The sequence below is a fragment of the Pan paniscus genome, chromosome 2, assembly GCF_029289425.2.
Source record: "Pan paniscus chromosome 2, NHGRI_mPanPan1-v2.0_pri, whole genome shotgun sequence".
In the NCBI taxonomy this organism is placed as follows: domain Eukaryota; kingdom Metazoa; phylum Chordata; class Mammalia; order Primates; family Hominidae; genus Pan; species Pan paniscus.
This window is the reverse complement of record NC_085926.1, coordinates 63369493-63389045: the sequence shown is the minus strand read 5'-3', so window position 1 is coordinate 63389045 and position 19553 is coordinate 63369493. Positions and strand designations below refer to the sequence as shown.

Sequence of the window (19553 nt, the reverse complement as noted above, 5' to 3'; positions counted from 1 at the left end):
TAAATGAAATTTGAGATTTAATTCAACGAAATAAGTTTTTGTTCAATATCTATTTTGCCCATACCCTGTCCAGTGAGTCCTGGATAATCTAAAATGAAGATGTGATGTGTTTATTCTCAAGGAGGCCAAACTTTGCTGCAGGAGCCAATGCTAGTGCCCATGAATATTGGGATAATTTAGGATGAAACGTAATCACATGGCAAAATATGTAGTGCTGCTTAATTACCTAACAGAACAGGAAGGAGAGAAATCTCTGTGACTATTGCCTTTGGCTCTGTGCAGAAGGAAACGTGGTCTGAGTTACGGAGGTGGGTCAGAGTTTAAAAGTCAAAAAGGATGGAGAAAAACATAGTGTGAATAAAGGCATAGAAGCAATTATAGAGTGTTTGAGGCCAGTGAAATGTCTCATTTACTGAGGTATGAAAATCCAAATTGGTGAATAGTGGGAGTAAATCTGGACAAGTAATTTGGGCCAAATCAGGCAGTGTATCTGGCAGAGAAGGTTGAATTTGTCATAGTGAATCAGTGGAAAGTTTTGGAGTAGAAAAGAGAAGAGATAGGTGAGATTAATTGGGAGGGGGTGTGCTGGAAGTCTTGAATGAAAGAACAATGAGAGACAAAGAGATCAAGGAGAAACTTAAGTGACGGGAGAGGAGAGATAGAGAGATACTTCAGAAGGATTCTCATAGCATTTGGTGGTTTTGGCTATAAAGAAAGTGGGGAGAGGAGAGTGTAACATGAATACAGGACTTTCAGTTAAGAGCCTGGGAAAATGACACTTTTTACTGACAGAAATGGGTTACAAGGAAAGAGAGACAATAGTTAGGCCTGTTTTGAAGAGGTTGAAACTCAGGTAAGATTGAGATAATCAGGTGAGTGTGCTCTGGCAGTAAGGTAAGAAGATTGGACTCATAGAGATGATGATTGAGTGCTAGACAGATTGTGAAAATAATTGTAATACTTTGGAGCAACTCCTGCCAAGAAGTGGAATCTATTTCCTCAACTCTTGAATCTGGGATGGGCTTGTGACTTGCTTTGACCAACAGAATGTGCAAGTGGCATTCTCTGAGTTCCAAGCCTAAGCTGTAAGAGATCTTGCAGTTTGCTTGCTTGCTTAGAACCTGGTGATTGCCATGAGAACAAGCCCAGGCTAGTTCACTTGATGACAGGTAAGGTGTCCAATTATCCTCATTTTTCTAATCAATACATAGCTAATCCTTAGAAAGAACAACCACTTTATTAATCAGAGAATCGCCATAGATACATGAGTGGGCCCAGTCAAGATCAGCAGACATGCTACCCAGCTAAGCTCAGGCCAAATTGCTGACCCACAGAATCATGAGTTAGATAAATAATGTAGTTTTAAGCCATTAAATTTTGGGTTGTGTTGTTATGCAGCAAAAGCTAACTGATACATACACTCCAAGAGAGAGTGTCAAGATAGTGAAGCAGAGAAGAGTGCCATGAAAGTAAACTAATAAATTCAAGGAGGAATTAATTTTGCTAGCAGATTTCTGAGACTTTATTAAATGCAACAATTTAATTACCTTATCGTATATCAAAAGCAAAGTTTAGTGCCCAAGATACCCAGATTTTAATAATAGGTGAATGAATAACTGGGATTAGGAAGACAAGGTAAGAATAAAATTAAATGAGAATCTGGGAAAGAGATTAATTCAAAAGAAGAGGGTTAGAAAATTCTATCATTTCAAGTAAACAAAGGCAAAAAGAGTAAATCCGTATCAAATTTATCATGTCTGAGTTATCAGTAATATCCAAAGCATCACCCAAGATTAAGGTAATCACGTAGTCTTACACTTCTAAGGCATGAGCTCAGACAAAGCAGTAGGGTCTTCTCCCTTCCTGGACCAAAGTTCGCTAAATATTCAATGTGTCTACAATATGGTTTGAGCTCTGTGGGTCTGTGTAATTTTTCAGGTGACCTTCTCCCTCTTTTGTAGGTAATACAAATTAGAATTTTTCTCCACTGAGACTTCTGATCTTTCACTAAGTACACAAATTTAATTTTCTTAAACTTCAGTTCTTTTCACTTTTTCCTGTTATCTAAATAATAAAATCAGTTTGTTAGGTGTTGCAGCACTTGAAGATCTCTTCAATCTTATTTTGATCTAATTTATTTCAGCAGATGCAAGACAAATCCTGAAGAGCTCATTAAAATGAACCTTCTGTACTTCTCAGTGCTAATGCTTATTGGTGAGACATAAATATCCTAGAAAGTTCTAGGGGAAAAACAGTGACATCTTAAGATCGTAAGGAATAAAAAATAAAAAATAAAAAAAGGATCATTATAAGTGGAAATCTAAATTCAATAGAATGGCATGACTAGAATAAAAAGTATCAGCTGTCTGGAATTGAAAACTGTCCTTGTGGGAGGGGTAGTCAGAGTTTACTCAAAGAGAAAGCACTGAAGAGTTCATCAGGAAGTTAATTCTTATCTTGGGAGAAGGAAAACAAGAGGATTTTAAGTACGCATCATGGCGCCAGATAACTTCCTGAGAGGTACTTCAAGGCAAGCTACAAAAGGCATTCTTAGCTTGGAAGGTGATAGCCCCACTTAGGGAGAAACAGGCAAAGCTTATGACTATATACAGAGACTTCTTACCACTCAGCTAGGCCACCCACAAGACAGCCCAGGTCAGAGGCCCTGCTGCAAAGAGGAGAGCTTCTCTGGACCCACCAACTCTGACAGAAAATAAAAGGCAGTTTTTGTTGGTGTATTCGTGTTTGGTCCTCATTTGAAGTGGAACACTTCAGTTATCCCATGATGGATTTGAGGATGAGGACTTAAAGGCATCGGAGTGGGGAGAAAACAAAAAACAATGAGAAACTAGCCAGGATGAAGAGTGGGTTCACCAGGAGGATGGGACAAGCGGCAAGACCTCAGGGAAAGAGGTGTGATCATGAATCAGATCTGCTCCTTTCCAAAGAGTTTGTGCAGTGGTTAAGAGCATGGATGGTGGATTTGAGCTCACCTGGGTGTAAAGTTTACACCATCACTTCCTAGTTCCACACTCTTAAACAAATTTCTAAACCCATCAAGCCTTCTGTTTCCTTCTTTGTAAAATGAGAGGGTGATCCCCTGTCTCACGGGGCTGTTGTGAGAATTCAATGATTAAATTTATTTAACATAGTCTACCTTGTGCCTGAAGGGCTCAAAAAAAATGGAAACTGTAATTCTTACCCCTCCCATCCCATTCCCATATCCTTATGACCAATTTCATCAAATTATTTACTCTTCACCCAGCAAGTTGGCCTGGAGAGGCTTAAAGGTACTGATGCAACAGAATGCTCCTTGCTCGGAGTGTGAATTCTAAATGATTGTCAATTATTCAACAAATACTTAAGGGCCTACACTATGCCAAATACCATGTATTAGACACTAGGGAGGTGATATGATTTGGCTGTGTCCCCACCCAAATCTCATCTTGAATTCCCACAAGTTGTGGGAAGGACCCAGTGGGAAGTAATTGAATCATGGAGATAAGTCTTTCCCCTGCTGTTCTTGTGATAGTGAATAAATCTCATGATATCTGATGGTTTTAAAAAGAGGAATTCCCCTGCACGAGCTCTCTCTCTCTTTGCCTGCTGCCATCCATCTAAGATGTGACTTGCTACCCCTTGCCTTCTGCCATGATTGTGAGGCCTCCCCAGCCATGTGGAACTGTAAGTCCATTAAACCTCTTTCTTTTGCAAATTGCCAGGTCTTGTGGAAGGTCTTTATCAGCAGTGTGAAAATTGACTAATATAGGAAGAAAAGAAGGGCCTTGATATTGGAGGTCTGCTTTGGAATAAACTTAATGGGAACAGGATAAAGCAGCTGACATTTGACTTTGAGAACATCTGAAGATCCACACACACACACACACACACACACACACACACACACACACCAAACATGACTATGTACAGAAGCAAAATCAGAGAGGGAAATTGGGGACTTTTTTTAGGCTTATTTAACTAATAATCTTCAACCATACTTGTCAACTAAGTTGACCCATTTCTGGGTGAACATCTGCCCTGTCAGAACTTTGGAGCCACATACATTAGGAAATGATTTGTACTACCACTTTAGCTATTTGTATCACTATCAAGGATGGCCGAACATCCTAGGGTGTTTCTTATTCTTTCCCAAATTTCATACTCCAAACATAGTTGGGGGGAAAATGTAGCAGCATTGTAGAAGCAAAGGCATGACCAATTATGATAGTTTAAAATGTCATTATTTCACTATAGAAATAATTCCAAGTAGAGTTTGAACAGTGTAATGTGAATTTTAACCTCAATAAGACTGGAAAATTAATCAGGCCATTCTAGAGTCCAGGGATGGACACTGCTCTCTTGAAGCCCAGTGGTATTCTAATTGTCCTATAAGAGTTATAATAATTAGAAATGATATTTTTGTCTCCTTTAACATATTGGCTCAAATATTTCAATTATTAAGTAATAGCATTGTTTGTGGACCAGAGAGAATAAGGAGAGAGGTAACATTTTCAAGGTACCTATTGGACACTTAGCTGGTAGAATTCACTAAACTATGACGTCAAATTAGGGCCAGTAAGAATAAAATTATTCCTAAATTAAAATCAGAAAGTATTAAAAAAGATCTTATTTGGATTGAATGTTTAAACTTTCCATTCTAAAACTTAAGTAAAATTGAGTTTGGAAAATTCCGTTATAACCTAATAGGTTTTCCACATATAAGTCTAACATTTTCTTGAAGCTGATGCTCCATGGCTCATAAATTCCATTTGCCTTTATATCATTTATTCTGTTTTTATCCTCAACACCTTCATACTTAGGCAATGGTAATAGTTTAAACCTACAATAACCTCAACCATTCCCCACCATGCAGAATAATCACATCACATCACATCACATCACATCACATCACATCACATCACATCACATCACATCACATCACATCACATCACATCACACAGAGATCTCTGCCACCCCAGAGCCCTCACCTTTGTTTTATGGGAGGTTTTCAAGGGATTGACAAATAAGTAGAGATCCTGTGGTAAAGTCCAAGTTGAATTTGGAGAATGAGGACCTTTGTCTGTGTCTCCCACATCCCTATTAACCAGTGGTAAAATTCTGATCCATTGGAAATGGCCTTCCTGAGCTATAGTTTCTCTCCCTTAATGGAAAACTCAATATGCAATTCACCTGTTTGTTTCATGGGGCTATTGTTAGTATCACATAAAATAACGAATGATTTTGTTAAGTATTAAGGGTCATAAACCTGCAATAGTTACACATTCTCTGGGAAGCAGAAGAAGTGGTATTGGTTGGTCAACAAGCTTCGAATCAATTTAAAATTTTCAAATACTTAGTTTCATTTAAAAGAAAACCTAGAGAGAAAATTGGAAAACTCACAATGGTAAACATAGTTATTTCCAAAATTTTTCTGTAAGTTTCTTCTGATAAATTTACTGTTTAATTCAATTATTAAAATATGTATTTGAAAGAATAGCCCATCCCCTTTACCTGATTTGTATTTTTCTATAGCTCTTATTCTATCTAACATTTTCCGTCCCTCATTTCACCCCTCCATATAGCATATAACACTACTGCATTCCCAGTGTTTGGGCAAGCTCCTGGTACTTAGTAGACTATTAATAAACATTTATTGAATGAATAAATTAATGAATGAAGTAACAAGAACTGTATGCTAAATTAAATTAAACATTACTTCAAAAGTTATTCTAAATAGGTTTCTATCTACTGCAATAATGATTATATCATGATAATACAGATAATTTAAAAGTAACTTTTTGTGAAATCTCTTTATGTTGAATAACCAATAATAATAGTTGTGATTTATTTATTGTAGTACTGTTTACCACATACTTATTTATGTTATAAAGAACCTCAAAAGAGCTGCTCTCTTTCCTGAATGGTGAGAATTTGCTCCTCTTTTAACAGATGAGAAAACAGAGGCTCAAAAATGTAAGTCACTCAAAAGTCGCACAGGTAGTGGGTAATGGGAGCAAGGATTTGAACGTCAAGTTTGGGTGGATCCAAAGTACCCATTCCAGTGTCAGTTCCTCCCAAAAGGAGATTAATCAAATGTGAAGTTTAAATGTCATTTAATGTTTGTCTGATAATGACTTTATTGCATCCTTATCCCAGATAAACACCTTGGGAGAGATATTCAATTCTCATCTAACAGCCATTTTCTCTTGGTGTTTGAAGACATTATGACACCCTATTTGGGGCATTTATTGCCATTCTGACAAGTCTACTTTTAATCTGAACATCATTTTTAATAAACTCCCCAGATGATTTTCATGTAGGTGGTCCTTGGACTACTTAGTGAGAAACTGATTCCAGAGGTAAAAAAAGAGTCTCTGAGTTTCTGTGGAATCTTCCTCCCCAGGCTCTTCTGTTGGGGGGTTCCTGACTCCTCTGTGAAGAGAGCTGAGGTCATTTCCACTGAAAAGGCAAAGAAAATCTGGGCAGGTCAAACAGCTGGTCGGTTAGCATCACAACCAGGGCTGGAAGCCTATTCTTTTAACTTGTGCTAGATCTGAGCTTCTCAAACATAAGTGTGTATGCAAATCATCTGGAAATCATTAAAATGTAGATTCCAATACTCAATAGGTCGGGGTGGAACCTGAGACTCTGCATTTTTAACAAGCTCCCAGGTGATGCCCACGCTGCTGGTCTTCAGCTCACCCTTTGAACAGGAAGCTGTTACATGGAAATATGCTTAAAGGTTGAGGATTCGACACTCCCAGTACATACAAAGTTCCATTTTATTTCAAGAACGATTATTGTGACTCTAATTCAGATACACATAAAAAGATCCATTTTTTTCCTCCATTTTACCAGTATTTACCAGGACATAAACTGTATGAGGAATATTTAATGTCAACTTTTCACAGGTTAACATAGTGGGTAAGAGCCTAGACTTGGGGTCAAACGCACCTAAGCTATACTCTCAGAGTCACCATATACACAATGTGTGGCTTTGGACTAGTGGCTCAGGCTCTCTACGTCTCATTTTCCCCATTCTTAAAATAATGATAGTGATCCTTCATGGTGCTGTTGTGAAGGTTCAAGTCCTATGTATGAGGTATAGAGCATGGTGCCTGGTAAACAGAAAGTGCTACATAAATGTCATCTATGCAAACTCTTAGCATCTTGTCCTGGTGTATCATCCTCATTCCAATATTCACAAATTTACTAATGGAGTCTATGCCTTTCAGGTTTTATGGGCACTAATCCTCTCCTCTTTTAACTTCCTCAAAGCATAGTTACGAGGCTTAAATGAATTAATATGCATAAAACACTTGGATCCGTGCCTGTCACATAATTAGTACCCAAGATGGCTTAGCTTTTATTTTTAGCACTTACTATAATGATAATTAAATCACTTTTGAGGGATTTTTAAATTGCCTGTCCCCCCGACTAGATTGCAAGTCTTACGTGAGACCATGTTTGTTTTAGTTACCTCCGTATCCCAAATCTTAACCCGGCACCCAGTGGCTGCTCAGTATTACATAGAATGCACAAATGAATGAACATACGAACAAATGAATGAGTGAGCAAATAAGAAAACATTCTTGCCTTTTTGAAGAGATCCAGAGAAAAAACGTTTGAGAAACACTTTCTTTGAGTGTGAAGGCAGTGGGAGAAAGAGAAAAAAATTATATCAGGGAACTGGTCTGGGGGAGGAAGAAAGGAGGGTGTCTTCCAAATGCCTCAGAAGTTGAGGAGTTTATAAATACCACTCAGAGTGAAGAGGTGAGCTGAGGGAAGGAGTCTGGGAGAGGAATGCCAGCAGATAATGGTCTTCGAAAAAAATTTGAGCTAACCGAGTTTTCTGATCAAATGTATTAGGAGATGCTTTGAGGTAAATAAAACATGAGAAATGAGAAACCCTTGAATATCCTATAGTGGGGGCTAATGAGAAACCTAGAGCAGGCAAAGAGAGGCTTTCTCTGAGCATCTGTACTTGGGGAGAAAATTATGACTTGTCAATTCCCCTGAGGAGCTTCCAGGATCATGTGGAGAGGGGAGAGGGTTGAAGTCACAGTGTTAGAAACTGATGGGCAAGGTCCAGGTCCTGTAAATCCCTGCCGCCTCTGCCCTGACTCCACAACAAATGGGTAATGGCAAGACTGATGGGGGTAAAAGGGTCTTAAGAAAGTGGAAAGGAAAATTCAGGGGCATTACTAAGATGAGCTAATCATAGGGAATGGCTTTATACATATTGCATTTGGTTTTATTATAGTTATTCTTCAGTGATGATTCTCTCTTCCTGCAATTTATAATAAGGCATAAATCTCCCCTTGAGATGGAATGACCCAGCAAAGCATTTCCAGACTACTTTAAACCCATCCCATAACTGCAGTGATTTTCCTGGTAGACTGGGGAAATGGTTCCCCTAACCTCAAGCACTCATCGAGGGCATGGAATGAAAACTGATAGCAAAATGGACTTTGACTTACAGAGGAAGAAAATAACAATGCTATTGTCCAGACCTGCACAGTTTCAACAGTACTTTCCTATTTCATCTATGACAGCAATCTTCTTCATAACTCTGGGAAGGTACTCATTATTACTCATAATGGTACTCATTATTTCCATTTTGCAGATGAAGATACGAAGGCCCCAAGATGGCAGATGAATTGTCTAAGGCCATGCATACCCCTATATCGCAGAGCCGGGATTTGGACCTATTTCCTCTCTTTGCAAGTTTGAGTGCTCTGAGGCAATGCAGGTAGAAGATAGTTTTCTTTTTGGGAATGCTGCCAGAGCAATATACTGGAAAGGCCTTTTATCTTGGCAAATGTGCCAAGGGTCTCGATAATTACAGATACCTTTTAACAGCTCATCAAAAGATCAAGGATATGGGCCCACAAACAGTGTGAGCCCCATCTCCTGGCAAAGCCCTGCATCTATCCAAGCTCAGGAGCATGTGTGACAAGCCCACTGCAAACCACCACCTGCCTTTTATGTGTTTTTCATGTCTACCAGTCTTCTAAGAGCCACCTAGGAGTACATGCTCTGCATCCTTTAGTGAGGCTGAAACTGGCTAAAATAACCCCCAAAGATGTTTGGGTACGTCCAGTTGAAAAACCAGGAACCTGTCTCAGGTACCTAGACATCTGCTTATAACCCAAAACACATACATTTCTGATTTGAGCCAGATCCATATGCCAGCCTTCCTCTGTTTAAAATGGTTCTTCAGCTCACTAGGCTGGAAGGACATTGAGCTCTTCTGTTATCTTCCTTTTGTACCCAATTCACCATAGAGCTTGGGCAATTCAACTCATCTCTTGGGGCTTCAGTTTTCTGACTTAAATAAATTAAGTTTTAATGGTGTAGAGTCACCAGCAAGAGATCAGATAGTTTGAAGGTGTTATCTGCTTCCTGCTTGGATGCTGACTCACACACCTGATCCATCCGACTTCAAAACCCGCACTCTCTCTACTGTGGTAGGCTGATCTCTAGGGCTTCTTGCAGCTTTTGCAATAATCACTCTACATTCCCTGAACTACTGGGGAGACTCTAAGAATGTATGTGGGCAGTCCAAAACCACTCAGCTAATAAATGCTGAGTAAGAAAGCCAAGCCTGTAGACCTCAAATTCCCTAACTACTGCTGTGCTGCCCTTATTGAACTGCTTCAAAGAGAAAAAGTATGCTTTAACTCTACTTACCTTTTTCCCCATGAAATAGTATAATTGTGTAGAAAAACACTGGTTTTTAAGCCAGGACATGTGAGTGTGAATCCAGGTTCTATCCTTTCTTAGCTGTAAGAATTTGGGCTTGTAACCATCTAAATGTCCATTTATTCACTTGTTGAAGGTGATAATATTTTAATATTGTCTTACTAGTTGACTGCTAGAATCAAATGAGATAATGTAAGCTACACAAATGTGGTAAAGTGTTATGCAAAGGTAAGGGATAGTAATAGTAAAAGGACTTAGAGATGCCTTACTTGTCTTGGTTGGCAAATGGCACTAACATATTTGGGGAAAGCAACTTAAAAACCCTAGGGTAAACTGTGCAGCAGAATATCTGAAAGAAAGAAAAGTAGAAATATGGTGGGAGGATTTGGTCAAAGGTGGTGGCAATTACTGCGTTTCCTGTACTGTTCTCAGCCAGGGGCAATTTGGCAATGTCTGGTGGTAATTTTGGTTGTCACAACCTGGGGTTTGGGTGGGGAGATTGCTACTGACACATAGTGGGTAGAAGGCAGGGATGCTGCTTAACATCTTATAATACATAAAACAGCCCCCTAACAATAATGAATTATCTGCACCAGAATGTTAATAGTACCAAGTTTGAGAAATCCTGGTCTATTAGAAGTTCCATGAATTCAGGAACTAGTGGATCTTGTTTATTTCTGTGCCCTAGCATCTAGTAGTGTACTTGGCTTAAAGAGGGTACCCAATATATAAATTTATTGAATAGATAGATGAGTGAGTGAATACCCACAAAAAAACCAGATAATGCAAGTTAGATCTATTTCAGATTGCCAGGGAAAATCATAGTTTCTTTAGGCACCTTCTCTGTTTATTCTTTATCTTCTTTACTTTTCTTTCCTTTCAAAGCTTTTTTTCCCTTCTTTCCTCTCCCAATACTGTCCAAGAATGAGAATGGCCTATCAAATCTGAGAATGCCTAGAAGCAATAAATAATGCTTATAAGACACACACACTGCAAAATCTTTTCCAGCTCCCTGCTTCCTACCACTCCATTTCAGCAGACAATAATCACATCAGTAAATAAGTGGATTCACTCTTGTTCCTTCACTGAGTGTGAACATATAGGACCAAAAGCACACATTTCCTGCAAATGCCTTACTAGAACAGTTCAGTTATGCTTTTAAGAAAACACATCCTGGGCCATGAAATAGAAACTCAGTTTAGGTGAGAAAATGGAAAAATGAAGGCATTTAGTTCTGGGAATGCAGAAATTATATATATTTGTTCATCATTGTATCTCCCATGCCTAGCATGGTGCCTGGCACATGGTAGGCATCCTTAAATATTTATTAAATAAAAAAATAAGTGATGTCCACATTCCAGACTTTTTCTAAAATCTTCCCCCAATTAAAAAAAAAATGTTTTTCCTCTGCCATTCAATTTCATATGAAGGTAGTTTGAATGTCACAGGTTTTGGAAAATCTTATCCATTTTCCTCCCTCATGGAGATCTAAAGCCAGATAAAGATGTGTGGGTTCAACATTGAGAAGTGAATGTCAATATGGTGACTTAAGAAGTCTTTGAATAATTCATATTTGACACATATATTCTGAAAGCCATATTTTACCAGAAATAAAATGAGCCCAAAATATTTGTTATATCTTTGCCAGTAAGTCTACATTGAGACAAGGTGTGGTAATTTGGGAGGATTTAAAGATTGTGTAAAGTTAGGAATGATGGCTCAGGCCTGTAATCCCAGCACTTTGGGAGGCCGAGGCAGGAGGATCACCTGAGGTTATCAATTCAAGACCAGCCTGGCCAACATGGTGAAACCCCACTTCTACTAATAATACAAAAATTAGCTGAGCATGGTGGCACATGCCTGTAGTCCTAGCTACTCAGGAGGCTGAGGCAGGACAATCACTTGAACCCGGGAGGCTGAGGTTGCAGTGGGCTGAGATTGCACCACTGCACTCCAGCCTGGAAGACAGAATGAGACTCCATCTCAAAAATAAATAAATAAATAAATATTCTGTAGGCAAGGCTAAATAAGTCCCCTGGGGAATACCAGTAGAAACCTTTTATGCCCAACACATCATTTACTCCAAAAGAAAATAATGACATGATCATCCACTTAGATTGGCCAACTCAAAGCTGCATGGTAAACTGATTGCCTGTGTTGTGAGTAAGCTTTCTAGAAACTATAAGAAAACATGCTTGGAGTTGCCCCTGAACAATTTTCCAATAGTACTTTTGGCTAGAATTTGTGTTAAAAAAAAAAAATCACAGTAAAATATATTAATTATGCAGATCCATTAGTCTGCAGAGTGGAGAGACTGAGGTGTTTCCATTTTCAAACCCTGAATCTTTAAACATTTAAAGACACACTGATGACCAAGAGCCTCTTCTAGAAGATTTAGTGCTTCATGTGCTGATTTCAGGCTCAAAATATTCACTGAGTTATTTTCTTACACAAGCATGTAACAGGACCACCAGCTCTATTTGTACACCAGCCTAGAATGTTTAACTAAAAATGCAAGATTAGTCCAAAACTAATTATGTGTTAACACCAGCTGCTTTCTCCATACTTAATAGATAATTTTTAAGTGCTTAATGATCAATATGTTTAAGTACACACATCTGTAGCCAAAGAAAGGGCAGGTTGAAACATAGGCAAGATGGAGTACAATCCTCAGTACTATTGATTTGGAATTTAGTCACCCCTCTGAAGAAAGCAGTGTCTTCTAGCTAGGGACTGAAATATGATATACTTTATAAACTTGCCTATAAGATTAGTTTTTAGGGATAGTCTATATCTGATGAACACTGTGGTTGAGCACAATATATTTTATTAAAGTAAAAGTTTTCGTTTGATGGCTGTTAGTATATTTAGAACTCTCATAAATGCTGTTGGAAAAAACAAATTGATTTGAATTTATTTATCAGTATTGGCTCTAATACCACACTTTCTGATTAAACCACCCAATTATGACTTTTTTTTTTAAGAACAAGAAAAAGACATAATCCAGAATTGAGGAGTTAACCAAGCTTGCCTCTGACAAAATTGACTATCATTTTGGAAATGTATTTTATTGTGTACTGCACTCTGAACTTTTTTTAACTAACTGGGTGCCTAACCAAGAGTAGCTCAAAAGCTGTTGCTTATTAGACACAGCAGATCACACCAAGAACTCAATATTGTGTTAACCACTTCAAAACTTGACTCTTAGTTCTTCTGATTTGTGGTGGGTGGTTTTTGTTTGCTTGTTAGTGGTTTTTTGTTTGTTTGTTTTTAAGATCCCTCTGAGTTTGGGTAAATTGAGCAAAGGTGTTGTGAGCTAGGTTCTATCTTCTAGCAACATTTTCATCGCTCATAATCCTTTCTCATAATGCAGCATTTTACAGGCTCACTTTATGACTAGAATGCCCTGCTTCTCATCCAGAAGCTGCCACTTGAGGAGAAATTTCAACCTTATTGATTCTATGTCAGTTGCATTTTCCCCCTATAAAATCCATCTGAATTGTATTGGCTCAAGTGGATTTAAAATGGGGAGCTCACTGCTCAGGTGCAAAGGAATGCATTTGGGGACTCTGAATTTCGTCTTTGTCACGCTTCTCAGCATGCTTATTGACAGCTGTGTTCCTTTTTAAATTACCCAGGTGAGATAGACACTTTGCAATATTCAACCTGAAGTGCTACCTCAGCCCTTTCCAGCTAGCCAAAGAATAGAAATTAAAAAAAAAAAAAAAAAAATCATGGTGGGAGTGAGTAAAGGGAAGGTGAGAATTTTGTAAAGCTCTCCAAAAATGATTCCGTTGGAATTGCTTTTTATATTTTGCACCAATGACGAACCAGCTGCCTTGAGATATTGATATTTCTAAGCTATCATCGCATCTTTATTTTGACTATGTCCAAAAGACTGAAGGTCAAAGGAATTGATTTACTTTGATCAATTAAAAGAACTACTACCTTGATTTATCCACTTCTGCATAAATTTTACCCTAGGTGGGCTCATTTAGTCACACTCATATCTTTGTATCTGCTCAAGTTGAGTGGAAATAAAACACATATTCTTCAGTTTCAAAGACATACTTAGCTTGGAATCATAAAGACATAGTCTGAGAGGAAGGAGACTGCCTTGTATCAGAACGGGGAAAAATAGGATGTTTAACTATAGGTCCCTGGAAATCATTTCAGTCTAGGCGTTTGTTGTAGATTGTACCAATGACAGATGGGAGGTAGGAAGAGCAGGACTCTGGAATGAGCCTGCCTGGTTCCGAGACTCATCCCGCTCACTGTGTTTCCTCAAGTAAGTTACATACTTGTCCTATGTCTCCATTTTCTCATCTGTAAAATGGAGAGGTAATGTTATGGCCCTCATAGAGTGCTTGTCAAGATTAAAGGGGATAAGCTATGTAAAATGCTTAGCACAGTGCCAGGCATATAGGATGTACTTACTAAATGGAAATGACTCTTGCATTCTTCATTATGCTAAAAAGAAGAGAGGAGCTCATTATGAAATTTTAAAAATCCCTTTATTGTTTTCCCCCAAATGACAAAACTCTTTAATGCTTGGAAGAGATTACAACAGATTTTCTGGCTATGATATTATGGACCTTTCAGAAGTGATACTTGTAAAAACTGTGCACATTGGCTCTAACTCCAACTAAGGATCCCGACCTTTTAAAGATACAGATGCCTTTTTGTTCTTCCTTTGTGGGCCTGAGTATGCTTGGAGCCCTAACACTTCTGTAAACTAACAGACTGGAGGAAAAGGCATAACTTTCACATGCAGAATGCATGCTGCCACCTCAAGTTTCATTAATTTATATTACTGAATAGCTTCAGATGATGATAAGCTCTGTCTATAGCAAATGACTTCACATACAACCTGTTACAGCCATGAAAGGAGAATGATTATATAAAATATATTTTATAAAATATTAAAGGACGTTGAGGGATTGGATGTGTGTGTGTTGGGGAGGGGAAGAGGTGATGTTCCATGCTGGTGAGTTTACTTAGCAGTAATTGGCAACAGCCCAAGGATAAAAGTTTTGTTTGTGTTTTGTTTTTTTTTTTCCAACAAATTATCTGCTAAGATACACTTGGCTCCAGCTAAGGTTTGTCGTCTAAGACTGACACTAGGCACATGCTTATTGGGACCAGTAACAAGGCAATATAATAACTTGGGTGGGTTTGGGGGATTAGTGTATTTTTGAGGCTGAGTTAGATTGATCAAAATTCAGTCTATTTGTCAAAATGAGTAGCTTCATTGGAGTGTGCACAGCGTGTGTGAGTCGTGGCATGTCCAAAAGGGAGTAGATATGAAGGTTAGTGCACTCCCAGACAGGCATTCTGAGCTGTCATAAGGCTACTTCAAAATCTGAAAAATTGCTATTCTGAAAAAAATCTATGCCTACGAGCCCTAGGCCTGCATGATATTCCCAACTTTACTCTCAAAATCTCTGAAAAATGTATAGTCAGACCTCCTCTTGCTTCACATGCCACGGAGCCTTTAACTTTCATCACAAATCTATTCTCCAGCTCGTTTCACCATGAAAAAGACTATGCAGATTTGTTGTTTGTGTAACAAAAAGAGAAGATTAAAGCATCAGTTTGTTTCCATTAAAGCAATTATTTAATCATCTTCTCATCCCTGTCTAGAATAATTATATTAAAAGACTTTTCCCCAGACTTCTGAATTAACAATGAAGAATTCAGAGCATCTTTTACTCTCGAACAAAAAGAATGCAGCTAACCAGGTAATGCATTTAAAAATCATTTCCAGCAATGGTGACCGGACAGTCATTTTGCAGTAGTTAAATTTAATAACAGCAACTTTTCTCCTGATTAGCTTCACATATAGAAACACAGGAGCCCGGACTGGGCATCTGACAGATGGTGGCAGAAATACACAGTGCAAAGAAAGACGAAAGAGAAGCAACAGCCACTTGTGATTGTAGCTTTTCATGGCATGCTAGGACTTCATTTAGTGATCTGAATACTTTTTCTAAATTCAGTCCTTTTAAAGGTGCATGTATCCAATCGTAGGGGAAACTCATTCATTCTACATACTGCTATAAGACCTTATAAAACTAGCACCTTTCAGCACAACATATAATATTTGGTAGCTGTATATGGAGTTTAAGTAATTTTCACTCTGACACTGACGAAGAAACTTTAATTAAAATGGTAAGCAGGTTGCAGCACAATGAATGTATTTAGGATATTAAACACTCCAAGGAAGGGGGGGTAGGGTAGAATGACATTACAGTTTTATAAAGCAAATATAAGTTTGCTTAAATAGTTTCCTTACTATGTTCAAAGAAACCCAGCACATACTTAAACAGCTTAAGTAAACATTTCAGTATCAACACAGCCTCTTTGGTTTAAACATACAAATTACAAGAAAGCAAAGTCAAGAAAAATAGAGATTATTACTAAAGACTTAAAAACTGATACTTGGAAAGAAAAGTGTACAATCCAAATGTGCCTATGGAGACACATACATGCACACACATATCCCCACAGCCAGCTGTAAATCAAGATAGCTGTAAACTTACCGGAGCAAATATCACCATACACATTTACAAAAGAATTGATAATCCAACTTCCCTCTCCTGAAAGAAAATAGAGGTTGTCTCATACTAAAAATAAAGCTTCTCTGTCCACAGCACCAGCCACTTGTCCCTCTTTTTATGAAGCAAAGGAGGAGAAGAAGAAAATCAATGCAGAGGGAAAGTGAGATGTTATACCAATCAGATAGCAGCTTCAGCCTCATTTGCAGAGAGATGGCAAAACGGTCATATTATTAGACAGTGACAACCCACAGCTGAGTACAGGAACCTGATACTCCCCTCTGGTGAACGCTGCCTGCTTGGTGGGGAGGTGGCTGCCACCATGGTGAGCTCCCACACTTGGCTCTTGGCTCACAACTGGAAGTGCAGGACTGCTTTGCACGAGCAGGCTGCATCACCAACAGAGGCACCATCTCCCCTTTACTCTGCCAGCCCCCTCCTCCTGCAAGCACAGTGCTTAAAAACAAACTAGGAGATTTTTTTAAAGCCAGAATTTTGTGTTTTAAGGGTATGGGGAAAAATGGTGGTTTTATAAAATCTTACGAATAGATTTGCATAGATTAAGTAAATGTTGATATGTTTGTTAAATAAATTGCCCTCATTTTAATGTAAATGCATAGCTGTTATGCATAATCCCCATTTGGGAAATTCGTACACTGCCCATAAATAATCATTAAGGTGATGTACTGGAAGACAGGCTTTTAAGGCTCTGGCAACTGTAGAAGGGACAGATTACAACTTGGTTGCTCACTCATCACAGGAGTGTTACTTAAAGACGTCTCCTGCAAAACCTCAAAATTAAAATGGTTTCAGAGGCTTAAGTGCGATATGGATCTGCTTTCTTCTTCAAATAAACCTCTGTAGGAAGGAGTTCAGCTCGACTACTTCGAAGGGCCGAAATCACAGCACCTTGAGGCAATGTGTGTTGGGGGCATTTGTATCAAATTCTTGGAAAGGCTGCCACAGGTGACATGTTCTCACACTGGCATCGTGGACAATGTTTCCCCAAGGCAGATACCACAGCACAGGGAGAGGAAGTCTGTGTGCCTCTCCTTCCCGCCCCCTACTTTGGGTCCCCACTCAGTGCGGGAATGTTGAAATGCACATAGGCTGGCCACATTTTTTATAGGTATTAATTTGTTGTTAATTTGGAGTCGTCCAAAGTCTGTTTTTGAGGTCCCTCTCTCTGTCTCTCTCTCTCGCTTTCCTTCCTATCTCTGTCTCTTTGTATCTCTGTCTCTCTCCTTCTCTCTCTCTCTTTCATGCGTACACACACACACACACACACACACACTATCACTACCATATGATAGCCACCACCATCATCTCTCTTACTCCCTTTCTTCCTTTTCTTATACACACAGTAACAACTTGGTGGATAGGGGGAGGTTGGGGGACCAAACCAACCAACCAAAAAACCATAATGAGGAGTCAGGCAACTTGGGTTCTAGTCCTGGTCTCCCACTTACTAGTCATGTGGCCTGCGCCTGAGCCTTGGTTTCCCCTGTGTAAAATGGCTACACTTATGCCTCATAGAGCTGTGAGTGGGAAGGTGTGGGGAAGAAATGAACAATGAGCAAGGCAGTGCTTTCACCTACACTACACACCTGCAAACTGGGCTCAGGGAGTCCAGCTCCCTCTCTCCTCCATCTCTTTCGATCCGCTTGTTGCCTATGCCTGAGCTTTTGGGGTGCTTACCAATTCTTCAAACTGTATATGCCCCATGGCCCCTTTGAAATTCTGATAGGAACCTTTTCCTCCCCGCTCCCCTGTGGCCACCCCTCACCTGCTTATTGACAAATCTCTGCACTTCAATGAGAGAAGTTACTCAGGGGAGTAAATTAAGCAAGTGAACACATCTGAAGCAGGGAAAAAAAGGCTTAGAATCACCCGGCATTTAAGTGAGCACTCAGTAAACATTTACAGAATAAATAAATGAAGGATTGACTGAAAGAATAGTGTCCCTGTGCTGAAGGCCACAGTTCCTCCAGGTGGCTGATAAGGGGCAGAGTCAGAGTAGGGTCAAAGAGGCAGCAGTTTCCAGCAATGCACCTGTAGGGTAGAACCATACTTAATCGTTTCTTCACGGAGGCCAGTGAGTAATTCTCATTGGCTCTGAATATTAAGAGCCCCATTGCAAGTAAAAGGAACAAAGTTCTGTCTTCTACATAATAATAGTGAAGATTTCTTGAATATTTACTCCTTGCCAGATACTATTCTAAGTGGGTGTTTTTGGTATATCATTTTATTTGAGCTTTACAAAACTACGAGTTACAATTTTTATTCCAGGGTATAGGTGAAAAAACCAAGACCCAAAGAGTTAAGTAACTTATCTGAAAGTACAGAGTCAATGCCTGGTAAAGCTAAAATTTGAGCCTAATTGTATGCCATTGTCTAAGCTATTAACCACTCTGCTTTGGATGCAACGTGATGGCACTTATACTTTTATTTATTCAGTGTACAGGGTATGACAAATCCACATTTGGATGCATGGACCCTGCAGTAACTTCTCGGCTGTCCCCATTATGCAGATTTGCACCAGAGATTGGAACTTGCTGGTGTAGAAAGAGCCCATGAAATCCACGCTCAGGCCCTGCTGGTTTCTATATGGCCTTGGGCACTTTAACATTTGGGAAGATAGGAGGTATGAGGCTCAGTCTTGGGTTTGCTAGTGGTTTGCTCTGTGACCCTGGGTGTGCCCCAGAATTTGTCCACGTCTCTGTTTTTCTCAAGTTTAAATTGAAGGATTTCTACTGAATTATCTCTAAAGGGCTTTCTGGGTCAACTTTCACTAAATAAAGTTCTAAGGCTAATAGGCAGATTCTAATCTGCTGGTTGGGTTAGCTCTTTCTGCCTCGTATTTTTTTCCAGATAGAACATTAACATTTTCTAAGTTTCCCCTGCTACCACCCTTTTGTCACCTCTCTGTGGACCACTGCAACAGGCTCCCTTTAGGTCTCACTGCTTTCACTCTTACCCCTAGAAAGCTCTATTACCCATGTTGAGCCACTTAAAGCATAAATTAGATCATATCACTCATCTGAGAAAAGTTCTTCAATAGTTGTCCAGTAAGTTTACAGTAAGTAAAACCCAAACCCTTTCCCATGCATTTAAAGTGTTATGCAGTCTACGTCTCATCTATCTTTTTGTTTTATTTAATTTCAACCCTCTCCTTTCCTACTCTTCAGCCACACTCACCTTCCATGCCTTTGCGCTAGCTATTCTGCCTGCTTGGAACATTCTTTCCTCAGATCTTTTCCTGCCCTCTCTTCCTTTGCCATTCAGTTGTTA

At 39.1% G+C, this 19553-nt stretch overlaps 1 protein-coding gene and 1 long non-coding RNA gene across 5 annotated transcripts in view; one reads left to right on the top strand and one right to left on the bottom strand.

The window, feature by feature from the left end:
• The window catches only part of SYNPR (synaptoporin), a 336540-nt gene that overhangs the window by 153386 nt on the left and 163601 nt on the right, over window positions 1–19553 (bottom strand). The window contains exon 1 of one of the 3 annotated variants that reach the window (XM_008964002.4): window positions 16248–16591. The exons of the other annotated variants lie outside the window; for them this stretch is intronic. Coding sequence (XP_008962250.1) covers window positions 16248–16271 — 24 coding nt within the window. The 5' untranslated portion in view covers window positions 16272–16591. Of the gene's footprint in view, window positions 1–16247; window positions 16592–19553 lie in introns of those variants that run through there. 3 annotated transcript variants of the gene reach the window in all.
• LOC103784978 (uncharacterized) overlaps window positions 1–19553 on the top strand; it is a 229928-nt gene that overhangs the window by 191557 nt on the left and 18818 nt on the right. The gene's annotated exons all lie outside the window — the stretch shown is intronic.